The sequence below is a fragment of the Saccoglossus kowalevskii genome, chromosome 5 (assembly GCF_978046115.1).
Source record: "Saccoglossus kowalevskii chromosome 5, keSacKowa6.1, whole genome shotgun sequence".
Taxonomy (NCBI): Eukaryota; Metazoa; Hemichordata; class Enteropneusta; family Harrimaniidae; genus Saccoglossus; species Saccoglossus kowalevskii.
The window spans coordinates 23,628,541-23,654,382 of record NC_140645.1 but is presented as its reverse complement, the minus strand read 5'-3'; the positions used below and the strand labels follow the sequence as shown (position 1 = coordinate 23,654,382).

General features: G+C 35.3%; 3 protein-coding genes across 3 annotated transcripts; all 3 read left to right on the top strand.

Annotated features, from left to right (window-relative positions):
- The first annotated feature begins 753 nt into the window (after positions 1-753).
- LOC144344210 (uncharacterized) lies at positions 754-9,320 on the top strand. The gene is made up of 4 exons (XM_078006291.2): positions 754-850; positions 1,461-1,789; positions 2,161-2,247; positions 8,999-9,320. Exons 2-4 carry the CDS (start codon positions 1,466-1,468, stop codon positions 9,179-9,181), a joined length of 594 nt encoding a protein of 197 aa, XP_077862417.2. The 5' UTR covers positions 754-850; positions 1,461-1,465; the 3' UTR covers positions 9,182-9,320.
- A 7,163-nt stretch (positions 9,321-16,483) lies between these two features.
- On the top strand, positions 16,484-17,125 carry LOC100366638 (beta-1,3-galactosyltransferase 1-like). Its single transcript, XM_002742149.2, has one exon. It carries the CDS (start codon positions 16,484-16,486, stop codon positions 17,123-17,125), a length of 642 nt encoding a protein of 213 aa, XP_002742195.1.
- Positions 17,126-18,710: 1,585 nt separating this feature from the next.
- Positions 18,711-21,240, top strand: LOC144344212 (uncharacterized). The gene is made up of 4 exons (XM_078006294.2): positions 18,711-18,814; positions 19,364-19,692; positions 20,108-20,194; positions 20,924-21,240. Exons 2-4 carry the CDS (start codon positions 19,369-19,371, stop codon positions 21,098-21,100), a joined length of 588 nt encoding a protein of 195 aa, XP_077862420.2. The 5' UTR covers positions 18,711-18,814; positions 19,364-19,368; the 3' UTR covers positions 21,101-21,240.
- The last annotated feature ends 4,602 nt before the right edge of the window (positions 21,241-25,842 follow it).

Genomic DNA, 25,842 nt, shown 5'->3' with positions numbered 1-25,842 from the left:
GTTCACCTTGGAAACCTTTTAGGAAATGATATGGTAATCAAAACATGCTAATACAAATCTGTTACACTTATAAATGCGTGAACCTTGAACCATTTGGAAAGAATAATTTAAATGGCAAATAGGTGATTTTCCGAACAATTGCGAGATCTCGCGAGATGCATGAAAGACGCGCGTCGAACGTCTGCCGCAAAAATCGAACGATTTGATTTTGAACTCGAATTTCCTTATTTCGTAACTCATACCGACCGGCCGATCTTCGACCGAATACCCTTACTTAATCGAAATTGCCTATCATCAAATGTGGACAGCACATTATTAAGCATGGAAATGCCCCCAAAATACTTTTGCGTTTGTCGAATCCCACGCGATGTTTGACGCGACTACGACGCTATTACCTTTGTTTGTCCTGTTTTTTCGTTCGATTTCACGCATAACGCGTGATTCTCGCAGTGAACGGAAAATGGTCTATTCAAAATGAGAACAAATCATTTATGCTGGTAATACGTGATATGGCAACTATGACGTCGTCAATATATAGTCATATGTGACGTTTTATATATTGAGCCATTCAATTTCATGAAAATATTTTACAGTTGTATTCGGTAAAATAAAAATACCTGCCAATCAGTTGTTCTACCCCGACTTTTCATGAATAGTAAATTTACAGAGAACATATATTAATTTATGCCAGACAGGAAGATACAAGGATTAAATGATTAAACGATGACGAAAATGATAAAAATATTTAAATGCTGAGTGGTAGTAGTCATATTGTGGACACATAGGTAGCACTGTGAAATATACATCACTTGGCTTGCAAGTGTTTATAGTCTTCACGACAACACTAGAGGTAAGCTATGATGTGTAATCTAACAATTGTTGTATTCATCTGATAGAGCAATCGTTTAGTATCTAAATCAGTGGATTTTTTTATTTGTCCATATTTTGGAGTCCATTTTATGTTATGAGTGGGACAGTATGTTTGATCGTTTGATCGTAGTCCCAATAGTTCAAAGTAGTAATTGCTTATTTATCCACACCATGCCCTTGTGGCAATAGACGCATCTTCGCTTCAAGACTGGAAATATATAAAACACTAGCTCGACCCTATGCAAACGTGGTTATAGTATGAGCTTTCGTATCGCAATTCGGTTCAACAAAATACACAGCCAAACCAGTGCTATCGTGTTTGAATACTAATATCACATTTATATAATACTAATTTTGTAGACATATATGGGTTATAATGTACAGTAAGATCAAACACTTCTAAGCTGCACACCAACCTTTGTGATTCTTTGCGACATGTTTATGAGTTATGCTTCTCACTAATATAAATCCGACATGTCAATCAGCCAAGCCGCCCCAGACTAGAGTCTACTGTTGAATGTAGTATTCTGTTTTTAAATGTTTCTATTTTGATGTGCCGTGTATTGATATATTTATCGATTTATCACCAGAAACTATGTTTGTAACACGCTCATTTTTGGGTTTGATCACGTTGGTGATAACATCAAACGGTCAAATGCATTCTGGACGCCCTACTGATGGCACATGCAATAAATGTGATGATGTCATGTACATAGAAGGAGTATGGCATAGTATGTGCACTGAAGACTTCACCTGCCCCACTGGCTTTGAAAATATTGAAAATGACATAAAAGGAGAAAACGCTACGTACCACGGTGTATATTACGAAGGGGTTTCACCATTCCTTCCTGGGACAAAGCATTACGAGTGTAATGCAATACTGGCATCAAAGATTGCCTCTTTGAAAGAGGGCGACCTAGTATGTTATATTTTCGAATCATTTTTAGTAGGCGGATAGTTATATTATTTTAGTGAAGTCTAACATTCTTGACGTATGACACGAACAAATTTGTACTATGTATACAGCAGTAATTCTTTTGTGAATGGTCATATTTAAATACACAAATTCAGGCATTTGTGCGTTATCTAAACATGTTGACGATCCAACGTGTATGCACGTTGAAACAGTTGTCTGTGCAGAATCGCTTCGCTCATTTCGGGTTAAAAGTATGTTACTGATGAATTTACTGTGTGACACTTTATAAACGTTCTGGCATTATCGGCTTCTTCTATAATCTTCTATAGAACAAAGCAAAGCATATATGTACTTTATATATACTTGTTACATAGGGAGAACAAACAGTACCAATTGACCATTGTCAACGATGTGAGGTCGATGTAGGAGACGATTGGAGTAGAATTGTTTGTAAGAAAGAGGTGAGTACTTGGTGATGGTATGCCTGATGATAATTATACTAATAATATAAAACTAAACACCAAAATACACTGAAATAAGTCTATAAGTATCAAAATAGGCACATAAGTTGAATAGCTGTTTAACGATTGTTATTTGTTAAATTTTGAATTCGTGGATACCCTTAGAATAACGTTATATAAAAAATGATGCGATTGCCTACATGTTTGTCAGCATCATTTATTCTATGTTTTTGTCATATTACCTCAAACCCTTCAAATGGAAGTGTGCATGGAATCATGGAAGAAACGGTGTGCATTGCCGTGTGATAACTGTCATAAAGGTGATTGACAGGTCATACTTGTTTTCAACTCTGGAAGGACAGTTCGAAGCTACCAGGTGTGCTTGTGATTTACATAACAAAAGTGTTTATAACTTTGAGCTGTTATTTTAATAACAAAAGATGTTTATTATCTACGTGACACAGCTGTTAGCAAGATCACATTCTGATTGGCTCATGTGGAAACCCAGGTGGTGTCACTGAATCTTATAAATTGGACAGACTGAGGACAGTTGGGGTCCATCATTTCTACTGTGTATCCTGTGTTTAGCTGCTGCGATATTGTGAATCAAGTGATACAGGCTTTAACCATCATTCTGTGAGACTATGAACTGTTCTGCACTCCTGTTTCCAGCGGTGCCCTCCAGAATAACAGCTCCTCTGCAAGCAAGACTCCTGTATTTCTTCGTTGTTGTGTTGCAGAAGCTATTGACTGTCGTCCATTTCTACATCCTGGAACTGTGAGTTATCACCAATGCACGCTTTCCTAAGCAATCCCCTATTTTAGTCACTATATTCATTGTATTTTTCTGTGCAGTGAAAGAACCCCTGTTCAGTGTGAATTCTGCGGGTGGCCCTCTCAATTGCAATAAGCAGGCCTTACACTGTGACATTTTGGTGTCAGAAGTGGGATTGTGATTTTGATTCCGATTGTGAGTCTGATTTAGATTCTATTTTCAGTAATCCCTTGACTATATTGACTGTTTCGTAACTGCTTAAGGTCCAGAGAACGCTTTGTTGTCAGATCAGCTTGCACTGCTAGGTAGACATTAAAATGCTTTATTTAATACTACTGGAGCAGCATGGATACTGTTATTGAACTCGAAGAGTTAGGTAGTAGATTGGGGTATAAAGGGGGGAGCTGACTCAATTTATGAGGACAGAGCGTGAGAAGAGAGAGAAGAGAGAGTGAGAGAGCGAGACAGCGTGAGGAGAAGAATGAGAGAGCAGCCAAACGTGAGGCTGAAAAGTTGCAACATGTGGAAATGGAGAAAGAGAAAATAAGACAGCATGAACTTGAAGTGTTGAGATTGCGTGCAGAAGCTGATGGTCGAAATGGAGGCTTAGAACAGTTGACTCAGTCTATTGTTAGTTCTAAGGGTCAAAAGCTACCTTTGTTTGATGAGACTAGGGACGAAATGGATGCATTTATTTTAAGATTTGAGCGATTTGCTGCAACTCAGAAATGGCCGCGTGATATTTGGTTATGAATCTTAGTGCATTATTAACAGGCAAAACATTGTATGTGTTTTCTGCATTGTCTGCAGCGGAGTTCATTGATTACAATGTCGTAAAGGCAGCTTTGTTGAAGCGTTATGATATGGATGTAGAAGGTTATAAAAAGAAATTTCGAACTAGTAGGGCAGAAGGTGGCGTGAGCACTTCGCAATTTGTGGCTAGATTAAGTAGTTATTTTGACCGATGGATATAGCTGTCTGAAGTTGATACGAGTTTCGAAGGAGCTAAGGACTTAGTTTTGAGAAATCAATTGATGAGTACTTTTGGTAATGAGTTGTCTATTTTCATAGGTGAAAGGTCACCCAAGTCAGTTAAAAAAATGGCTGAATTAGCTGATAAGTTCAAAGATGCACGTAGACAGACAGGTGGTAAAAACCTGAAATCTAGCCAATGTTTACAGGGACGAGATAGAGTTGATTTGAAATGTGGCCATGAGCTGCCAATTATTAGTGTTGCCAATGTTGCACCAGCTAATAGGATGGTGCGTGGTATGCTTGTTGTTCAAGCCTTTAATGGCAGTACTGAGGTAGAGGTCCTTCGTGATAGTGGGTGTAGTTCGGTTATAGTACATAGAGAGTTGGTAGAGGATAGTCAATTGACTGGGGAGAGTCGTACCTGTGTGATGATGGATGGTAACTGTTGGAAATCCCCAGTATTATTGGTAATATTAGTGGAGCTAGGGAGCCCAAAAATTCTGATCTTGATTGGAAACTAGGTTTAGCTCATGAGGTAGGGCATGGTGAGGGCATGGCTAGTATGCCCTCTGTTGATGAAGGTTGTTGTATTTCGGGTATTGAGACTAGTGTCCCCTCAGGTAATGAAGGTTGTACATCGACTAGTATTCAGGCTAGTGTATATGGATGAAATTTGTTTTTCAGGTGTTGAGATAAGAGAGCCTTCAGTTCCCAGTTGGTTGTGAACCCTCCATTGATTCTAGTCAGGATGATAGTGTTGATGTTGTACAGGTGGTAGACTAGGGCTCAGAAATTAGCTGAAAAAAAGCCATTACGTAGGCTTATAGTTCCTGAGTTTATGGAATCGCATATTAATGGTGGAAAGAAATCTATTACTGTGGATGCAGTGCGAGAGGAACAGCAGTCTGATTCCACATTAGAGTGTGCTAGGAAGTTAGTGTGTACAGTAGAGGAGTTGATCACAGGTCGTAGCAATCGGGCAAGATTTGTGATGAACGAGGGGCTGATGTAACGAGAGTTTCAGTCACCTCAGGTTGATAGAGGACAAGTGTTTTTCTAATTAGTTGTACCATTGCGTTACCGTGATCAAGTATTAGCACTCGCTCATGAGTCAGTTATGGCAGGTCATCTGGGTGCTAAGAAGACTACAGATAGAATAGCAAGTCAGTTTTATTGGCCTGGTATGCAGGCTGATGTTATTAGATATTGCAGGTCATGTGATATATGTCAGAAGACCACTTCTGGGGTGGTGTTAGCAAGGTACCATTGGGGGATATGCCCTTGATTGAAGTACCATTTCCAATTATGGCTATGGATCTGATTGGTTCGATCACTCCAGCGCCTGAGAGAGGTAAATTTGAACTGTTGTAGACTATGTTTCACGATACCCTGAGGCTGTAGCGTTAAAGAAAAATTACTTCTGAAGTGGTTGCTGATACATTAGTCAGTATATATAGTAGGGTTGATGTACAATTAGTTACTACTCCATATCACCCAGCATGTAATGGTTTGGTTGAGCGGTTTATTACTACTTTGAAAAGTATGTTGAAACGCATGTATCAGGAACGGTCCAACGATTGGATAGGTATCTTGACCCAGAACTGTTCGCCTATAGAGAAGCTCCTCAAGAGAGTTTAAGGTTTTCACCCTTCAATCTTATTTATGGCGGAACAGTGAGGGGTCTAATGCTGATTTTAAGAGAGTTGTGGACAAAGCAGGCCTCTACGTAGAGGTTCAAACTACATACGAATATGTCCTCGATTTGCAAAATCGCTTTGAAGAGACATGTAAATTGACTGAAGCTGAGTTAGCTGAGGCAAAGGTTAGATACAAAAAAGTAATATGATAGGAAGGCCAGAGATAGGAAGTTCCAACTTGGTGACAAAGTGTTAGTGTTACTTCCCAATGACCACAATAAGTTGTTGATGCAATGGCGGTGGCCATATGTAATTAAGGTGAGAGTGGGTACGATGGATTACAGAATGGATGTGAAGGGCAAGGTGCAAATTTATCATGCTATTTTGTTGAAAGCATATTATGAAAGGGACAAGCGGAATGACTAGAAAGTGGTTACGGGTGTGATGAACTGTGTGTGTACTTCAGTTGTTGAATATGATACTACTGACAGTGACACAATGCTGTTTGATATTGATGAAGTAGAGTATGTGCCAATTCAGTGCAAAGAAACAATTGTAGATTGTCATGTTGGCCATAAGTTGAATGTCGATCAGTATAGAGAAATTGGTGTAGTTATGAAAGAATGTTCTGATGTTCTCACTGATTGTCCTGGAAAGTCTAAAACTGGTGAGCATGATATTAAATTGATAACATCTGAACCAGTCAAAACCATACCCTTTACCATTCTCTATGAAATATATAGTGAGGTCAGAAGTTAAGAGTATGTTAGAAATGGGTGTAATTGAACCATCAAATTCACCTTATGCCCCACCTATTGTATTGGTAAATATGAAAGGAAAAGATGGGGTGTTGCATTGATTTTCGCAAACTCAATCGCATTAAAAGATGATCGGTACTTCACCAAACTTGATCTAACCAATGGGTACCTGACAGATCATATGAATGAGGGGGCTAAGGAAAATACAGCCTTTCTCACGCCTGGTGGTTTTCGACGCATGCCTTTCTAGCTTGTGAATGCACCAGCCTCTTTTTCCCGTATAATGCGTATTTTGTTGGTAGGTCTTGAAGGTAAAGTTGAGAATTTAATTGAGAACATTTTAATTTACTCAAAATCTTGGGAGGAGGAAGTACATATTACATACATACATACATACATACAGGACGTTTTGGCTCGTTTAAGGAAGGCAGGTTTAATCTCAAACCTTCAAAGTGTTTCTATGGTTTTACTAATTTAGAGTTTATTGGTCACCAGGTAGGTTGAAGCCATACGGCAAGCAGCCAGGCCTGAAACAGTAAAGCGGTCATTTTTAGGTATGGCTGGATTCTATCATAAATTTGTACAAACTTTGCTACAATAGCAAATCTTCTCAGTAATTTAACCAGTAAAGGTCAACCAAGAAAGGTAGTCGGGGGGGGGGAATTCCCAGGAGCGTGCCTTTTATCATTTTAAAGTTTTATTGAGTAAGCAACCAATTTTGAGGTTGCCTAATTTTACTTAGAGTTTTATTTTGATATGCGATGCATCAGGAGTTGGGCTACGTGGAGTCTTATTGCAGCAATATGAGGACGGAAAATTTCCAGTGGCATATGTCAGCCGTAAATTGCTAGCCAGGGAAAAGTTTTATTCTGTGATTGAAAATAAGTGTTTGGCTGTGATTTGGGCATTGCATACATTTCACCAATATTTATATGGTAAAGAATTTATTTTGGAAACTGATCACCAGCCATTAATTTACTTAAACAAGGCAAGAGAACTAACTAAACAGTAGGTTAATGCGATGGGCCCTATAATTGCAATTATTTAGCTACCACATTATAGCAATTAAAAGTGAAGGAAATATAGGCGCAGACTATTTAAGCAGGCTTGAGAATGCTTAGAATTACTGTTACAGTATTTTTTACAATATTAAAGTTTTGAGAAATGTAAATTTATTGGCAGTTGATGCTGATTATTGGACTGAAAATGTGCCATGTTCAGTCTTGATGAGGGGGCAATGTCAGCATCATTTATTCTATGTTTTGTCATATTACCTCAAACCCTGCAAATGGAAGTGTGCATGGAAGCATGGAAAGAAACCGTGTGCATTGCCATGTAATAACTGTCAAAAAGGTGATTGACAGGTCATACTTGTTTCCAAATCTGGAAGGACAGTTGGAATCTACCAGGTGAGCTTGTGATTTACTTAACAGAGGGTGTTTACAACTTTAGAAGGACAATTGGAATCTACCAGGTGTGCTGTAATTTGAATAACAAAGGATGTTTATGATCTACTGAGTTGCCTACGTGACACAGCTGCTAGCAAGATCACATTCTGATTGGCTCATGTGGAAACCTAGGAGGTGTCACTGAATAATGCCTGTAAATTGGACAGACTGAGGACAGTTGAGGCCTATCATTTCTACTGTGTATCCTGTGTGTTGCTACAGCGATATTGTGAATCAAGTGATACAGGCTTCAACCACCATTCAGTGAGACTTGTATGAACTGCTCTGCGATCTCCTGCTTCCAGCGGTGCTCTCCAGAATAACAACTCCTCTGCAAGCAATACTCCTGTATTCTTCGTTGTTGTGTTGCAGAAGCCATTGACTGTCGTCCATTTCTACATCCTGGAACTGTGAGTTATCACCAATGCACGCTTCCCTAAGCAATCCCCTATTTTAGTGACTTTATTCATTGTATTTTTCTGTGCTTTATTTCTTGTAATTATTTTGAGAGGTATTAAGCCAGGAGCTTTAACTCGATATTTTCGTGTATGTGTATTTCATTTCCAGTACTATTATTTTGTCTACCCAATTCTAGCAGTGAAAGAACCCCCTGTCCAGTGTGAGCTTTATGGGTGGCCTTCTCAATTGCGATAAGCAAGCCTTACACTGTGACAATGTTAAAACATATATATATTTAAATTAAGAAAATCGTTATTTAGGTTTCAGAACAGTTATTGTCTTATAATATGTTAAATGCATCATTATAGATTATTACTATGCATATATGGTATAAATAATGTCTTATTCATTATATTTTGATTAGGTAAACATTACACACAATACAAACTAAAACAATAGCAGTATTAAATATTGTGTTAATGTTATAACTACCTTCATTTCGATCAAATCAACAGTAATTTGTTGTTTGATTACACATTCTCATCTACCCAATTTGGTCTTAAACAGTTGTTAAACGCATCATGGTCATGTTTTAATGTGTAATAACGATTTAATAGATCAGGTTTAGAAGTACTTTTTGTATTTAGCGTCTCAGAGCATATTTTACTGTAATATAAAGTAAACGTGTGTGTGCAATGTTCAAATTTATTGTCTAATTACCTGAACCGATTTTTATTTATTTGTGTTTTTCACATGTAGGAATGTGCCCCGTTTTTCGCCAAGCACCTTCAATTGAAATCACTAGTGCCTGCGGAAGATACAACGAGAGATAGGATCTGTTTGATTCGCAGAGACGGCGAGTTTACTATCTATGCTTGTCGCTTTTTTTCTAACGATCCTCATGTTATCAATCACACTGTTCTAGCAAGTTCATACAATTAGAATGTACATTAGAATTTGCATCATGATGTCACACGTAGCATGATTAGAAGGGATAAAAATCAGTAAAAATATCATAATAGTGGTTTAGGTAACTTCATGTTAAGAGCTGTGGAATAAATACAATTTTATGGCATTACAATTTGGCTATAGTATTATATATTGGTGAATGCCTGTGTAGATTTCCTTATGAATACATGTATAGTGGCATAACAAGTTCACATGGATTGAGGATTTCTTGTTTACACATTCACTTACACAATCAGCAATCTTGATATGAATTCAGGAATAGTGGTTCATATTCTTCATATAAATTTGTGGCTGGCTTATATCTTCACTAGTAGAGTTGTTACAATAGTCATGGCAACCTGAACACATTAGAACACAATAACACAAGTGCAGTGATGTAAAATATTTGTGTACTGCAATGTAGTGGAGTGCTTTCAATCTCAATAGGTATGCAAATAAAGTACAGCACAGTCGTCATGAAAGTAGAGGTTTAGTTGTTCACAATCACCATATTAAATGCAATAGATCCAAGTACGCGACATTTCTTCACTGGTGTCGGTTTCCATCAATCTTATATGCAATCGGACAGACGGCGATATCACACCCTTTCCGTATGCAGAAGAAATCAAAACGACTTTAAAGCAGAGCAACTTTTCAATGTAGGTTTGACATTTCAATATGAATGTAGTGACGCGCAATCTCTATGATAAAAGAGATGAATATATGGATTATATTTCAATCTCAAAAACACGTATAGTGGTATGTAATATGAATACAAATTTGGGGCGAGCTATTTCGTCCTTCTAAAAATACGTTGGCAGTAGTCCTTAAAATGAGCCCGGCTATTTAAATAGTTTCCCCTCTGATAATCTATGAGTGGTAGTGGTTTGCTGTATAACGGCTGGATACAATGTGAGGGTTGGCTGCATTGCAATATCGAGAACTGGTTCTTGTAAATGAAATTCTTGCATGGCTACTACTACATGAAAACAACTGCATTGGAAAATATTCAGACATATATTATAAATAAATCATAGCGGAATGTATATGCGCACCAATGATAATTTTCATAATAACCAATTACACAAAACTATTGCAGAAAGATAATTAAGTAGCTAAATGAGATTACATATGTTACAGCACTATAAGAATTAATAACTGAGCTGTTATGTAGATATACACCCTTCTTACCCTCAGATACAACAGGACACTCACTTATACCAGTCACTTCTGAAGACACCCATTCTTGTTACAAGGCTATCAGGCCCCGTAAACAATTCCTTTCAATAACTTCTGAACGTTATTCCCCATTCATTCTTCATGAGTTTCCCATATTTTATGTTTAATACTACACTTTAAATCTTGGGAGCACTTTCATGTTTTTTTTTCAGTAAAACACACCGTTAAGAACGTGTGTGTTATGTAATAAAACATCTGTATTTTCTATCAAAACAATAGTGTTTTACTATTTTTAGAAAAGTGTTTTGAGGAGGTATTAGAACACTTTTCGATGAAAATTAAGCACATTGTAAACCCACAAAAATACACTTTTTCAAAACAAAACAATAAGTGTTTTACAGGGACATAAATATGTCATTTAAAGTGTTTATTGATATGACATTTATATACTTATGTATCCAACTCCATGCAAGTATTATTAACAAAAAATGAGTGAAATGTCAGGGGACTCGTAAATAAACATTATGGTATATATGCCAACTAGACAATCAACGAGAGTGGAATAATTCAATGCATAATGAGATGGTCAAGACATTACTTTCAGCAAATAGTTTTATGTCAAGCACCAGATTCTGGAAGAATTAATTGTACGCAAGCTAACACGTGGTAAATCAATTACCTCGTGGTCTAATGGATTTTGATACTCTCGTTTGGTGAACGGTGGTTGTAGTTCCAATCACGAGCATTTGCAAATGTAAAAACACCACTCTATAATCTTTTCGCAAAGTGTATATATATATATATATATATATTCATAGAATTAATTAAAACACCTTTCTTCCAAATTGCTATATTTTAAAGCAGCTTCTAAACAAACACACACTCATGCAATGTTGCAAGCTAAAACACCCGGTTATATAAGTGTTTATATACAGGACACTTTTGTATATCGTTTACAGCGTGCATCTATATTGACACAATGCTTATTTTCGACTGTATGCAGCATATTTATTATGAAAAAATGCTCATACACGTACCATTGTTACCAGTTATACTGCGTATGAAGCGATAAATGTATTGATTTTATTTTTTCAATAATAAGCAGCTTTTTATATTCATATACTGAGTGTGCATTCCATGTATCCATCACAAGTTTATTAACCGATGGAATTAAACATGCACAGTGTTGTTATCAATGCTCGAGTTAGTAAACTGGACGACACAGCGCTAGACAAGCGTTAATTCCATGTGATCTAATCATTATATTAATTTTCAGCTTCAGCTAATATTATATTGCTGGAGCCTCAATGTTGAATTCCATCTGATGTGGTGATTTCCACACACCTGTGCTAATTTGCGTATAATATAAACGAGCTCCCCTAAGTATATAATAATACAGAGTCATTTAGTTCTTAGAAATGTTATTGACACAAAAAATACAGCAAGATAACAAATATTGAACAAAAATTATTTTGCTACATCTTTGTGAACATTTTGAGATACATTTCGTAAACGACGGTGTTCACGATGAACACTATTATATTTTGCGTCTTCTGAAAACTGGCAACTTGTGTCCTGTGCACGCCCATTGAACTATTGAATTATACTATATGTATGTGAACAGGTGGCATATTCGTTAAAGCAGTAACAACAACTTGGGCCGAATGATGCCATTTAGAAAAGAAGGGAACTTGACATTATCCTGAATAAACCTGAAGGTATGATGATATTGTTGCTCCGTTACAAAACGGATGAAGAGTGTAATTGATAAACCGAGCGTTGGTAGTTGTTTACTGCTTTGTTATTTGCAGCAGCCCCCATTCATTTCATTATATGCGGATAACTGATTAAACTCAAGTTCACACATTTACAGGACCAGAGAATTGCATACTACATAACGTCCTTACCGACATCCCCAAGACACATTATATGAGTCGCCAAATAATATTATAGATATGTTGGCAGAATTAGAAAATTTGAACAGAAAAATGCAAGTTTAATTCGTGTTAATGGTGCGTGGTCATATTTTCATTACTTAGCATCTCTACCTGATTTTTACCTGAACTATTAATTTACTGTGCCTGTTTTATATAAAGGAATGATGTCTTTGTTATGCCGGGTTTGACAATGATGAGTTTCGCATTGTGTATGTTTAAAGAGAAACAACTTGAAATAAAATAACGACAGCCCACACCCTAAAATAACATAAGAATGAGAACATATTGACATCATCACACTTTTTATTCATTTTCCCGGTTATACTATTACCGGAAATATTGAACATTGTCGAACCTATTTTGCAATATAATATAACAATGTTGCCATATTTCTATTCCCTAAATGGAAAAGTGACGCGAAGATACTAATTTCTTCATATCGTTATAACATGGACCAAGCAGTCGTGGTATTATATTAACAAAAACGACAAAATGCATATTAATTAAGCGCCAATTGATATTTAATTTATCGATTTTAACATTTAACCAAAGATAATAAATACAAATTTACATTTGCTGTAACTGTCATACAAACCATCACAAGAAATGAAGATAAAATACAACAATTACATATAAAATATCTATTACACTGACCCATTCATAACATTTAGCTAGAATACTAAAAAAAAAATATGTATCACACTTCTTGACTAGAAATACACTAACCTACATAAATAGCCGCCACAGTGCAGGAAATTAACCCAATAAATTGAATATTGTGGATATATTTATTAGCATGATGATAATTATGCTTTGTAATACTTATGTTTATTCCAATTTAGGTAATTAGATAATGATTTAAATGTTGCCGTTAATGACACCGAAAAACAATTATTGTGCCACAGCACGCATCGTTAAACCAGACATGTGCTTCAATCGCGAAAGATGAATAAATCCGTTTCATCTGTATTTAGCAAAATCCTGCTTTTCCTTGCAACATTCATACTGCATATAATCTAATATTTGCTTTTTAATTTCAGGCTTACAATTTTCACGAAATTTGTAGATTTGCGTAAAAAATCTAATAAGTAGGATTCAACTAGAGATTTGTCATCAAAACATTCAGTGGCCTCCATCCACAATTCCCTTTTTATACTTCCATATCTGGCATTCGATATTCTACGGTTGATGATATCTTCTATGGCATGAGTTCCAATGAAGTTGTAAAACGGATCTGTGTAATAGTCTCCTTTTAAAGACAACTTCTTGCGGCTTGATTTTAAGATATGATTCCACTGCAGTTGCTTCGTTACTGATTCCCCATTGTATAGCTTCAGTCCAACTAAATGTAGAATAGAGAAGTCGATGAATCATAGGCGAGCAAGGTGTAGATTTTTTGAAAGTAAGATATCCATTTTTTCCCCATTTCAAAACAAGCAGTCTGTCAGCTAAGATAGCCCCGCTGTTAGCAATGCACATTACAATTAAAGAACTGAAGATATCATTAGAAAATGAACAATATGTATAGTATCAAAGCAATCAGACTTGCTGTTTTCAACAAGAATTCGAAAATATCACTTTTCACCAAAAATGACAAAAATAATCATTAAAATTAGAGAATTGAAGACATCATCATGAAATGAACAAAATTACAAAAATATTCACCAAAATAAGAGAATTGAAGATATCCTCACGAAATGAACAAATCGGAGAGAGGTCCACGTGTAGTACCTATATATGTAATATCAAAGCAATCGGACCTGCCGTTTTTAACAAGAAGACGAAAATATCACTTTTTACCAAAAATGACAACAATATTCATCAAAATTAGAGAATTAAAGATATCATCACGAAATGAACAAATTTGAGAGAGGTCCACATGTAGTACCTATATATGTAATATCAAAGCAATCAGACCTGCCGTTTTTAACAAGAAGACGAAAATATCACTTTTTACCAAAAATGACAACAATATTCATCAAAATTAGAGAATTAAAGATATCATCACGAAATGAACAAATCTGAGAGAGGTCCACATGTAGTACCTATATATGTAATATCAAAGCAATCAGACTTGCGGTTTTTAACAAGAAGTCGAAAATATCACTTTTTACCAAAAATGACACAAATATTCATCAAAATTAGAGAATTAAAGATATCATCACGAAATGAACAAATCGGAGAGGCGTCCACATGTAGTACCTATATATGTAATATCAAATCAATCGGACTTGCGGTTTTTAACAAGAAGTCGAAAATACCACTTTTTACCAAAAATGACAAAAATATTCACCAAAATTAGAGAATTGAAGATATCATCACAAAATGAACAAATCTTAGAGAGGTCTATCCAAGGTACATATACACCAAGTATCAAAGCATTCAGACTTGTAGTTTTCAAGAAGAAGTCGAAAAAGTAAAACATTGACACGGACGGCGGACGACGACGACGGACGACGACGGACACTCACTCATATGATAAGCTCCGCTCGTCAAAGTCGACAGCGGAGCTAAAAAAGCACAAGATACACAAGATACACAGAGAGACAGCTTGATCGAGTAACACTACAGGTTGAGGAAACATAGAATATTAATATGCAAAATTCAAACTTACCCGCCAAATTTGTCGCATTCTAGCATTACAGTGCGTCATATTCGCCACCAATGATAATTAAATGTGAATAAATTATGGTAAAACTTGAATAATCAAGAGTAAAACACTGGGATTACACGCTCACAGCGCAACTCAGCAGCTTTTCATGACGCACAAACGCATTTAATATGTTAATGAGTTAGGTCAAACCCGAGGTATGCTAATGAGATTGTGGTTCGTTTGGATTCGTCAACGCATGGCTGGACGTGTACTTTAATTCCTTGTAAATGTCAGACTGGGAGAGCCCAAAGACCTTTATAACTCTCGCAAACTTTAATAATCAATCAGCGGAGGCTTTACATACAGGCATAGTTGAACTTTGATGAATAATTCCTGTATATAAATTGAATAACCCCTGTATACATGACCTTTTTTTGATTGGTTGACAAATCTTATTACAGTCAAAAAGTTGGAAAATAGAACCAAGAATATACATTTGAAAGAATAAGATAAGAATAATTAAAAAAAAAAACATGACCAATAAAATTTGATTTTAATCAAATGTGTATCGGATAAGCTCTCCTATATTGTAATACAATAAATATATGATACACCATCGGGTCCATTTACCCCTTATGCTAATCATAGTATTTACACGCAATGGTTTCATATGTTTATATTACCTGCCAATATGTTAACATTACACAGTTGGAAACACAATTAAAATGAAAATTCATATATCATATATTGTTCTATTCATAACACTACGTCAATTAATATGTGACCCCTGCTCTTGTACATATATATTTACACTGATTTATTTACGTGTACATATCAATATAATATATTCCCACTAGCTATACAATCTCAACATGTACTTTGGACTATAATCTACGGAATTACCAATAATTGTGTCTCACAGCTATCACCAATTGATGTTCAGAGATGATTCAAGTGAGTTTATTTTTAAGCTGGTAATTTATTTCAGATATAGATGGATACTTCGATGCCATTCTTTAAATATAATTCATTCCGCGTATAGTTGGGTTTATACAGCTTATCGTTTTTATACAATTGCAATTTATATTGTTATTTCCATAATATTTACTGAACGAAACATTCAGTTCATATACTTCTGTATTTTAAATTTCGACTGGTCATCGCAAATATTTCGAAGGCAAAAATACAATAACCGAGGCACTATTATCATTCCTATTTCAGAGGCATCTTAGTAATCACAATGATGTTGTAAAACAACAACGCTATGCTCAAGAAAAGTAACGTGAAAAGCAAAAGGGAAATCGTGCTGGTCGTACTTGCATTACTCTCTACTAACATATGTGTGTTCGTGGTAACATTTCACCAATTATTCGAATCTAGACAAGTTGTGACCTCGGAAAATTGGGAAAATCGGTGTAAATCACTTAGAAACTCATTTCTATCACAAGATGAAATTTTCCGAATATTAAACACTAATAAGTTGGACAAACAACATTTGAATAACTTCGACTTGCCGTATCTGTTGGATCTGGAAAACATTTGTAAATGTGACAATGATATAATGATACTTTCCTTCTAATAATAACTATGTCTACCCCAAGTACGGTGGTTCGGCGCAGCTTCATTCGCAATTCCCGTGGACTAATCAGAGAGGTTGATGGGTACCAAATAATACAGGTGTTCTTCACTGGAATGCCGTCAACAAATGAAAATTTCCAAATATTGAAGAAAGAGCACGACTTGTTTTCTGACATAGTTGTAGTCGACTTTGTGGATTCTTACAACAATCTTACGCTGAAGACAATGGTGATGTTGAAATGGGCTGTGACGTACTGCCCACATGTGAAGTACGTCATGAAAGTTGACGACGATGTTTTCATCAACTTCGACAACCTCGTCGGGCTTTTGAGCAATGCACAGCAAAACAACTACATCGTAGGTCACGTGTACGAAAATGCGAAACCCATACGAGACGAGCTGAATAAATGGTATACCAGTAAATACGATTGGCCAATCGATAACTTTCCAACGTACATAAGTGGTGCGGCATACGTAATGTCAGTGGATGTTGCAAAATCAATTTTACAATCAGCATGTCATATGAAGATGTTCATTTTTGAGGACGTCTACGTCGGATTGAACCTGTTAAATTTATCAATAAAGCCAACACACCATAATGGGTTTGATACGGTATATGTGCTGCTAAACCATGCTGTTTACATGACATAATGACGTCCCACCACACACCACCCATACTGCTATCAACGCTAATGAAGCAATTAACGACGCTAAATTATAAAGAATCGTGTACGAATTATAGATCTCAAAATAAATTAAAATTAATTAATTTACTTTAACGAGCATGAAAGAGCCATAGCTACATGTATTTCATATTACTTTTATGCGACCAGAAAACGTTCTGAAAGATGTTGACTGTATTTATTTTTATTAAGATTTTGAGATTTGTCTGATGATGTGGCAATGGTTAATCAAACCGCAAGAGGGCTCATTGGAATCCCACATCCAAAGGGATGGGATGAGATTTCTTACAGTCATTATGTGTGTAAAATTCCTGTACTCGCGTCTCATCAAAATACGGTATTAAACAAAAAAAAACGAACTTTTTACGTGTATAGATTATATGCAAGCGTGCTCAAATTAATGAATGTTTTATTCGACAACACGAAACGTACATACGTATATCATCCGCTGAATTTATATGTGCCAAGTAGATAAAACCAATATATTTTTAATCTCGCAGCTTTAATCACTAGTGTTAAGCTCTAACTCGTTAAGATAAAATGAATCATCAATTTCTTCCAAACCACCCAGTGGTGCTTTTCATGTCGCTTTATTTTCTGTGACGTTTTCACAGTTACTATTTCCGATGTATGTTTTACCTTCAAAGTTTGAGATGCAATTCGGTCGCAATGTGACATCCGTGATTGTAATGCTATGGCATTGAGTTCTGTATATTGATGATGCATTTCATGTCTTTTGTATTATCTAACTAGGATGATTTCTGGTTTACTCGTGTTTATTGCCATTCAGCTTTAATACAATTTCTTTCTGGTGATTCGATCAATTAGTATATAATGTAAAATTTCATGATGTGTTGAACATGTTACAATGACTCTATATGATCAACATAGTTTAGTTTTCAATTCAAAATAAGTAATACGGTTGTAACAACTTAATGGGAAATACAAAATGTTATTAATATTTACGTTTATAAAAGATAGTAGTCACATGTGAAACAGACTCTGGGTACTGGGTGTTTTGACGGATCGTCGAAATCACTACAGGTTAGATGATTCATGGTAATAAGGCTATTCCATTCACAGGTGATGTATACTTTGTTTAATATCTCACTTGAATGTTGTTTGCTTCGTGTGTCCTCGTCATTCGAAATATTTCGTCCTAAGGTAATCCTCCAAATAGTTGGTTCCAAATAAAGCAATAAAGATATGTGGTACATTTTTCAAGGAATGTGTCCTGACAATCATGTGTCGAAATTGGTCCGGTTGACAGCAGTGCATTTCAAAATAAGAACAATTAATTTATGCTGGTAATACGTGATGTGGCCACTATGACGTCGTCAATATATAATCATTAGTGACGTTTTCTATATTAAGCCATTCAATTTCATGAAAATATTTCAATCATTTGTATTTGGTAAAAAACAATTACCTGCCAATCAGTTGTTCTACCCCGACTTTTCATGAACACTGATTGTACCGAGAACATATATTAATTCTATCCAGACAGGAAGATACAAGGATTAAATGATTAAACGATGACGAAAATGCTAAAAATATTGGTGAGTGGTAGTAGTCATATTGTGGAAACAAATGTAGCACTGTGAAATAAACATAATTTGGCTTGCAAGTTTGTACAGGCTTCACGACAACACTAGAGGTAGGCTATGTTGTGTAATCTAACGCAATTTTTGTATTCATCTGATAGAGCAATCGTTCAGTATCTGAATCAGAGGTTTTAGTTATTTGTCCATATTATGGAGTCCATTTTATGTCATGAGTGGAACTCGTGACTGTACAATATGTTTGATCTTTATCCACACGATGCCCTTGCGGTAAAAGAAGCATCTTCGTTTCAAGGCTGGGAATTAAAAAAACTATGATAACATTGTAATAGTATGAGCCGTCGTCTCGCAATTCGGTCCAACAAAATACAGAGCCAAACCAGTGCTATTGTTTCTGAATACTAATATCTAACATAATATCAAATTCATATAACACTAATTTTATAGACATACGTATATTGGTTATAGTGTACAGTAACAATAAACACTTCTGAGCTGCACACCAACCCTTGCGAGGCATTGTAAATCATCAATCAGCAAAACCGTCCTAGAGTCTACTGTTGAATGTAGTATTCTGTTTTATTTTTTTAAGTGTTTCTATTTTGATGTGCCGTATATTAATATATCTATCGATTTATCACCAGAAACCATGTTTGTAACACGCTCATTTTGGGGTTTGATCATGTTGGTGGTTACATCTAATGCTCAACTGCATCCTGGACGTCCTGCTGATGGCACGTGCGTGGATTGTACTGATGTCATGTACATAGATGGAGTATGGCATAGTGTGTGCACAGAAGACTTCACCTGCCCCACTGGTTTTGAAGATATTGAAAATCAAATAGAAGGGAAAAACGCTTCGTATCACGGTGTATATTACGAAGGGGTTTCACAATTCCTTCCTGGGACAAAACATTTCCAGTATAATGCAATACTCGCATCAAAGATTGGCGGTATGAAAGAGGGCGACCCAGTATGTTATATTTATCAATCATTTTTTTATTGGGTTGATAGTGATATCATTTTATTTAAGTCTCACATTCTTGACGTATTACACAAACCAAATAAATGTATGTATATCGCAGTAATTTTATAGGTCAATGGTGATATTTAAATACACAATTGAAGGCATTTGTGCGTGACATAAACACTGTGAAGTTTTTGACGAGCCAACGTGTATGCACGTCGAAACAAATGCGGAATCGTTTCGCTCATTTCGGGTTAAAACTGATAATGAGTTTCCTGAGTGACACTATATATCATACAAATTAGTTCCGTAAATTTTAATATTATGGCTTATAACCGTTCTGGTATTTTCGGTCTGTTCTATATCCATTTGTAAAACAAAAGCAATGCATAAATATACTTTATATATATTTGTTTCGTAGGGAGAGCAAACATTACCAATTGACAATTGCCAACGATGTCAGGTCGATATAGGAGACGATTGGAGTCGAGTTGCTTGTAAGAGTGTGGTGAGTATTTGGTGATGATATATCTGATGATAATTATACTAATAATATAAAACTAAACACCGAAATACACTGAAATAAGTCAATAAGTATCAACATAGTCACATGAGGTTAATAGCTGTTTAACGACTGTTAAATTTTCAATACAATTGTTATATTTTGAATTCGGGATACCATAGAAAAACGTTATAAGAAGTAATCTTTGTCAAAAAATGCAAATGAGAATTCCTTCCCGTTAAAATTTACATGTATTTAAATGTAGAAAATCGTTGTTGTTTTAAAGCAGTTATTTTCGTGTAATATATTAAATGAATCGGTATGGATTATTATTATGCATATACGGTATAAATAATGTCTTATTCATTATATTTTGAATAGGTATACATTACATACAATATAAACTAAAACCATAGCAGTGTTGGTGTTAATGTAATAACTACCTCCATTATGGTCAAATTAACAGTAGTTTGTGCTCGCGATTTTGCAAACTGGTCTATTGCTTTTTATTATACATTCTCACTTATCAAATTGGTCTTAACAAAGTTATTAAAACACATCATGGTCGTGTTTCTAAAGTGCGATAACAATTACATAGATCTGGTTGAACAGAACTAGTATTTTTCGTATTTAGCGTCTCGTAAACCGTATTTTGTTTTCGAAAAAAAAACATGAGCGTTCGCAATGTCCAATTGTGTCGTCTAATTACGTGAATAATTTTGTTTTCACATGTAGGAATGTGTACCGTTTTTCGCTAAGCACCTTCAATTGAAATCACAAGTCCCCGAGGAAAATACAGCAAGAGACAGAATCTGTTTGATTCGCAGAGACGGCGAGTTTACTATCTATACTTGTCGCTTTTTTTCTGACGATCCTAATTTTATTGATCATATTATTCAAGCAAGTTCGTAAAATAAGAACGCATATTAGAATTTGCATCATGATGTCACTGGTAGCATGATTAGAAGTGATAAAAATCAGTTAAAAATAAAATACTAGTGGTTTAGTTAACTTTATGTTAAGATCTGTGAAATATATATAATGTTATGGCATTACAATGTGGTTATTGTATTTATTACTTCAGCCCTGCGTATATGGGTGAGTGCCTGTGTTGATGATTTACGCTTTTCTTATGAATACATGTATAGTGGCATACAATTTTCATTTGAATTCAGGATTTCTTGTTTACACAATCACTTCGTAAATAAAAATGAAATGATTAGCAATCTTCCTATGAATACAAGAATAGTGGTTCATACTCTCCATATACATCACATGTACTGGTTATATATTCCTATAGACACTAGTAAAGTGGGTTACAATCGTCATGTCAATATGAACACATTGGAATATATTAACACTCGTGTAGTGATGTTGGGCCGGGCGGGCGGGATGGGATGGGATTCAGTCTCAATATAAATGCAAGTGAAGCAGAAAGCAGTAATCATTATGATAGAAATGTAGTGGTTTATAATCTCCACATGAATAAATGCAATAGAGTGGATTCGAGTTTTAACGAAATTTCTTCGCTGGTATCCTTGGTTCCCTGTATTCTGATGAGCTATCAAATATGCGGCGATATGATACCCCCTCCGTACGCAGACGAAATTGGAACGTCTTTAAACCAGAGCAAGTTTGCAAGGTAATAGCGGACCTCGAAACTGTTTGTAGTGGTATGAAATTTGAATATGAATTTAGAAAAATGACACGCAATGTCTACGATAATAGAGATGAAGATGTGGACCTTCATATAGAAACAAGTATGGTTGATTGCATTTTCAATCTCAAAAACAAGTATGATGCTATGTAATATGAATATAAGATTAGTGAAGTGGCGAGCAGTCTCGTTCTGCGAGTCATGCTACGAACTATAGGAAATACGTTGGTCGTAGTCAAAATAGGTCCGGCTATTCATCCTCTGATAATTTATAAGTGTAACAAAGGGTAGTATTTTGCTCTATATTGTTAGGGTTGGCTTCATTGCATCATCGTGAACTGGTTCTTGTAAATGAATTTCTTGCATGGCTACTACTACATGAAAAAACGGCATTGGAACATATTCAGAAATATATTATGAGTAAATCATAGCGGAATGTATATGCACTCCAATGATAATAACCGATTACACAAGAATATTACAGAAGATTATTTGCTGTAATCGTAATCTATATTTTGCTTTTTATTTGCTCTGAATTAAGATTGAGAGTAGCTAAATGAGATTACAGATGTACAGCACTATAAGGATTAATAATTGAGCTGTTCAGTAGATACACCCTTCTTACTCCCGGATACAACAGGGAACTCACTTCTACCAGTCACTTCTGAAGACATCCGTTCACTGTCGCAATTCCTTCCAATAAATTCTTAAAGTTATTCCCCATTCTTTCTTCAAGAGTTTCCCATATTCTTTATCTTCTATGTTTACTGCTACACTGTAAATCTTGGGAGCATTTTCCCCATTTTTAATTAAAACACTCCGTTAAGAACGTGTGTGTTATGTAATAAAACATCTGTATTTTCTATCAAAACAAGAGTGTTTTGGCAGTTATTATTACACTTTTAATGAAAATAAAGCACATTGTAAACACACAAAAATACACTTTTTAAAAAAAATAATAAGTGTTTTACAGGGACATAAATGTGACATTAAAGTGTTTGTTGGTAGGACATTTGTGGACTGATGTATCCAACTTCATGCAAGCAGTATTAACAAAATTGAGTGAAAAGTCTGGTAAATAAACATTATGCGTAATTCAACGTAATAATGAGATGGTCAAGACATTACCTTCAGCAAATAGTTTTATGTCAAGCACCAGGTTGTGGAAGAATTAATTGTACGCAAGCTTATATTGTCTGACCAATCTATAAGTACAATTGGAATCAAGACACGTGGTAAATTTATAACGTTTGGTGAACGGTGGTTGTAGTTCCAATCACGAGCATTCGCAAATGTGATTTTATCTTTCTCGTAAACGGTTCAATTTGAAAACACTTCAGAAAGCCAAATTAGCAACGATTGTTCAACCCAAAACACCACACTATAATGTTAAAATACCTTTCTCCCAAATGCACTTTCTAAACTAACACACATGCAATGTTTCAACGTAAAATATCCGGTTATATAAGTGTTCATATACAAGACACTTTTGTATGTCGTTTACGGTTTGCATCTATAATATAAACAATGCTTATTTTTGACTGTATGCAGCATATTGATTGAAATAAAATACCACACACATACCACTGTCAGCAGACATACTGTGCAGGTAGTGATAAATTTATTGATTTTAGTTTTTTCAATAATAAAGGAGCTTCATATAGTCATATACTTTGCGAGTATGCATACCATGTAATTGTCACAAATTTAATAATCGATGGAATTAAACATGCTCGAGTTAGTAAGCTGGATGACACAGCGCTGTACGTTAATCCATGTGATCTAATCATTATACATTTATTTTAGGCTTCAGCTAATATTCTATTTGTGGAGCCTCAATGTTGAATTCGATCTGATATGGTGATTTCCATACACCTGTGTTAATTTGCGTATAATCTAAACGAGCTCCCTTAAGTCTCTAATAATAAATAAATACTCAGCTGTTATTTAGAAATGTTATTAATACAATAAATACAGTAAGAAAGCAAATATTCAACAAAAATTATTTTGCTACATCTTTGTAAAAATGTGAGACACCATGCATAAACGACGGTGTTCACGATGAACACTATTACATGTTACGTCTTTTAGAAAACTGGTAAATTGTGTCGTTCGCACGCTCATTCAATGATTGAATTATGCTATCTAGAGTATGTGGACAGGTGGCATATTCGTTAAAGAAGCAACAACAACTTGGGCCGAACGATGCCTTTTGAGATTTTCTGAGAAAAGAAGGGAACTTGAAATTATCCTAAATAAACCTGGAGGTATGATGATATTGTGACTCCGTTACGAAACGTATGGAGAGTGTAATTGATAAAGCCAGCGTTGGTAGTTGTTAACTGCTTTGTTATTTTCAGGAGCCCCCATTAATGTCATTATATGCGGATAACTGAGTTGCATACTACATAACGTCCTTACCAACATTCAAAGACACATTATATGACTTGCCAAATAATAATAATGTTAGGCAGATTTGGAACAGAAAAATGCAGTTTAATCGTGGTAATGATGCGTGGTCATATTTTCGCTACTTAGCATTTCTACTTGACTTTTACATGGACTATTAATTTACTGTGCATGTAAATTGTATATAAAGTAATGATGTCTTTGTTATGCCAGGTTTGACAATGATGAGTTTTGCATTGTGTATGTTTAATTAGAAACACACTTCAAATGAAATAACGACATCCAAAATATTGACATCCATCAGTACACTTTTTATTCATTTTCCCGGTTATACTATTACCGGAAATATTGAACATTGTCGAACCTATTTTGCAATATAATATAACAATGTTGCCATATTTCTATTCCCTAAATGGAAAAGTGACGCGAAAATACTAATTCCTTCATATCATTATAACATGTACCAATCAGTACTGTATTAACCAAAACGACAAAATGCATACTTGGCGCCAGTTGATATTTAATTTATCGATTTGAACATTTAACCAAAGATTATAAACACAAATTTACATTTGCTGTCACTGCCATACAAACCATCACAAGAAATGAACATAAAATACAACAATTACATATAAAATATCTATTACACTGACCCGTTCATAACATTTAGTTAGAATACTAACAACAAAAATATGTATCACACTTCTTGACTAGAAATACACAGGCCTAATAAATAGCCGCTACAGTGCAGGATATTAACCCAGCAAATTGAATTTTGTGGATATATTTATTAGCATGATGATAATTATGCTTTGTAATACTTATTTTTATTCCAATTTAGGTAATTAGATAATGATTTAAATGTTGCCGTTAATGACATCGAAAAAAGATTATTGTACCACAGCTCGAACCGTTAAATCAGACACTTGCCTCAATCGCGAAAAATGAATAAATCCGTTTCATCTGTATTTTGCAAAATTTTGCTTTAATTTCCTTGCTACATTCATACTGCATATAATCTAATATTAGCTTTTTAATTTCAGACTTACAATTTTCACGAAATTTGTAGATTTGCATAAACAAATCTAATAAGTAGGATCCAACTAGAGATTTGTCATCAAAACATTCAATGACCTCCATCCACGATTTCGTCTTTTTATGTCCATATCTGACATTCGGTAATCTACGGTTGATGATATCTTCTATGACATGAGTTCCAATGAAGTTGTAAAACGGATCTGTGTAATAGTCTCCAACTTTTAAAGACAACTTTTTGTGGCTTAATTCTAAGATATGATTCCACTGCAGTTGCTTCGTTACTGATTCCCCATTGTATACCTTCAGTCCCACTAAATGTAGAATTGAGAAGTCGATGAATCATAGGCGAGCAAGGTCTAGATTTTTTTGAAGTACGATATCCATTTTTCCCCCATTTTACTGGGATTACACGCTCACAGCGCAACTCAGCACCTTTTCATGACGCACAGACGCATTTAATATGTTAACGAGTTAGGTCAAACCCGGAGTATGCTAATAAGATTGTGGTTCGTTTGGATTCGTCAACGCATGGCTGGACGTGTTTTTTAAT

Bases quoted from the DNA above. Each gene is read 5' to 3' on its own strand.
- LOC144344212 (XM_078006294.2), top strand. From the start codon at position 19,369: ATGTTTGTAACACGCTCATTTTGGGGTTTGATCATGTTGGTGGTTACA. The intron at 19,693-20,107 runs GTATGTTATATT...TTTGTTTCGTAG, and splicing joins GTATGAAAGAGGGCGACCCA to GGAGAGCAAACATTACCAAT. The intron at 20,195-20,923 runs GTGAGTATTTGG...TTTCACATGTAG, and splicing joins GAGTTGCTTGTAAGAGTGTG to GAATGTGTACCGTTTTTCGC.
- LOC100366638 (XM_002742149.2), top strand. From the start codon at position 16,484: ATGTCTACCCCAAGTACGGTGGTTCGGCGCAGCTTCATTCGCAATTCC.
- LOC144344210 (XM_078006291.2), top strand. From the start codon at position 1,466: ATGTTTGTAACACGCTCATTTTTGGGTTTGATCACGTTGGTGATAACA. The intron at 1,790-2,160 runs GTATGTTATATT...CTTGTTACATAG, and splicing joins CTTTGAAAGAGGGCGACCTA to GGAGAACAAACAGTACCAAT. The intron at 2,248-8,998 runs GTGAGTACTTGG...TTTCACATGTAG, and splicing joins GAATTGTTTGTAAGAAAGAG to GAATGTGCCCCGTTTTTCGC.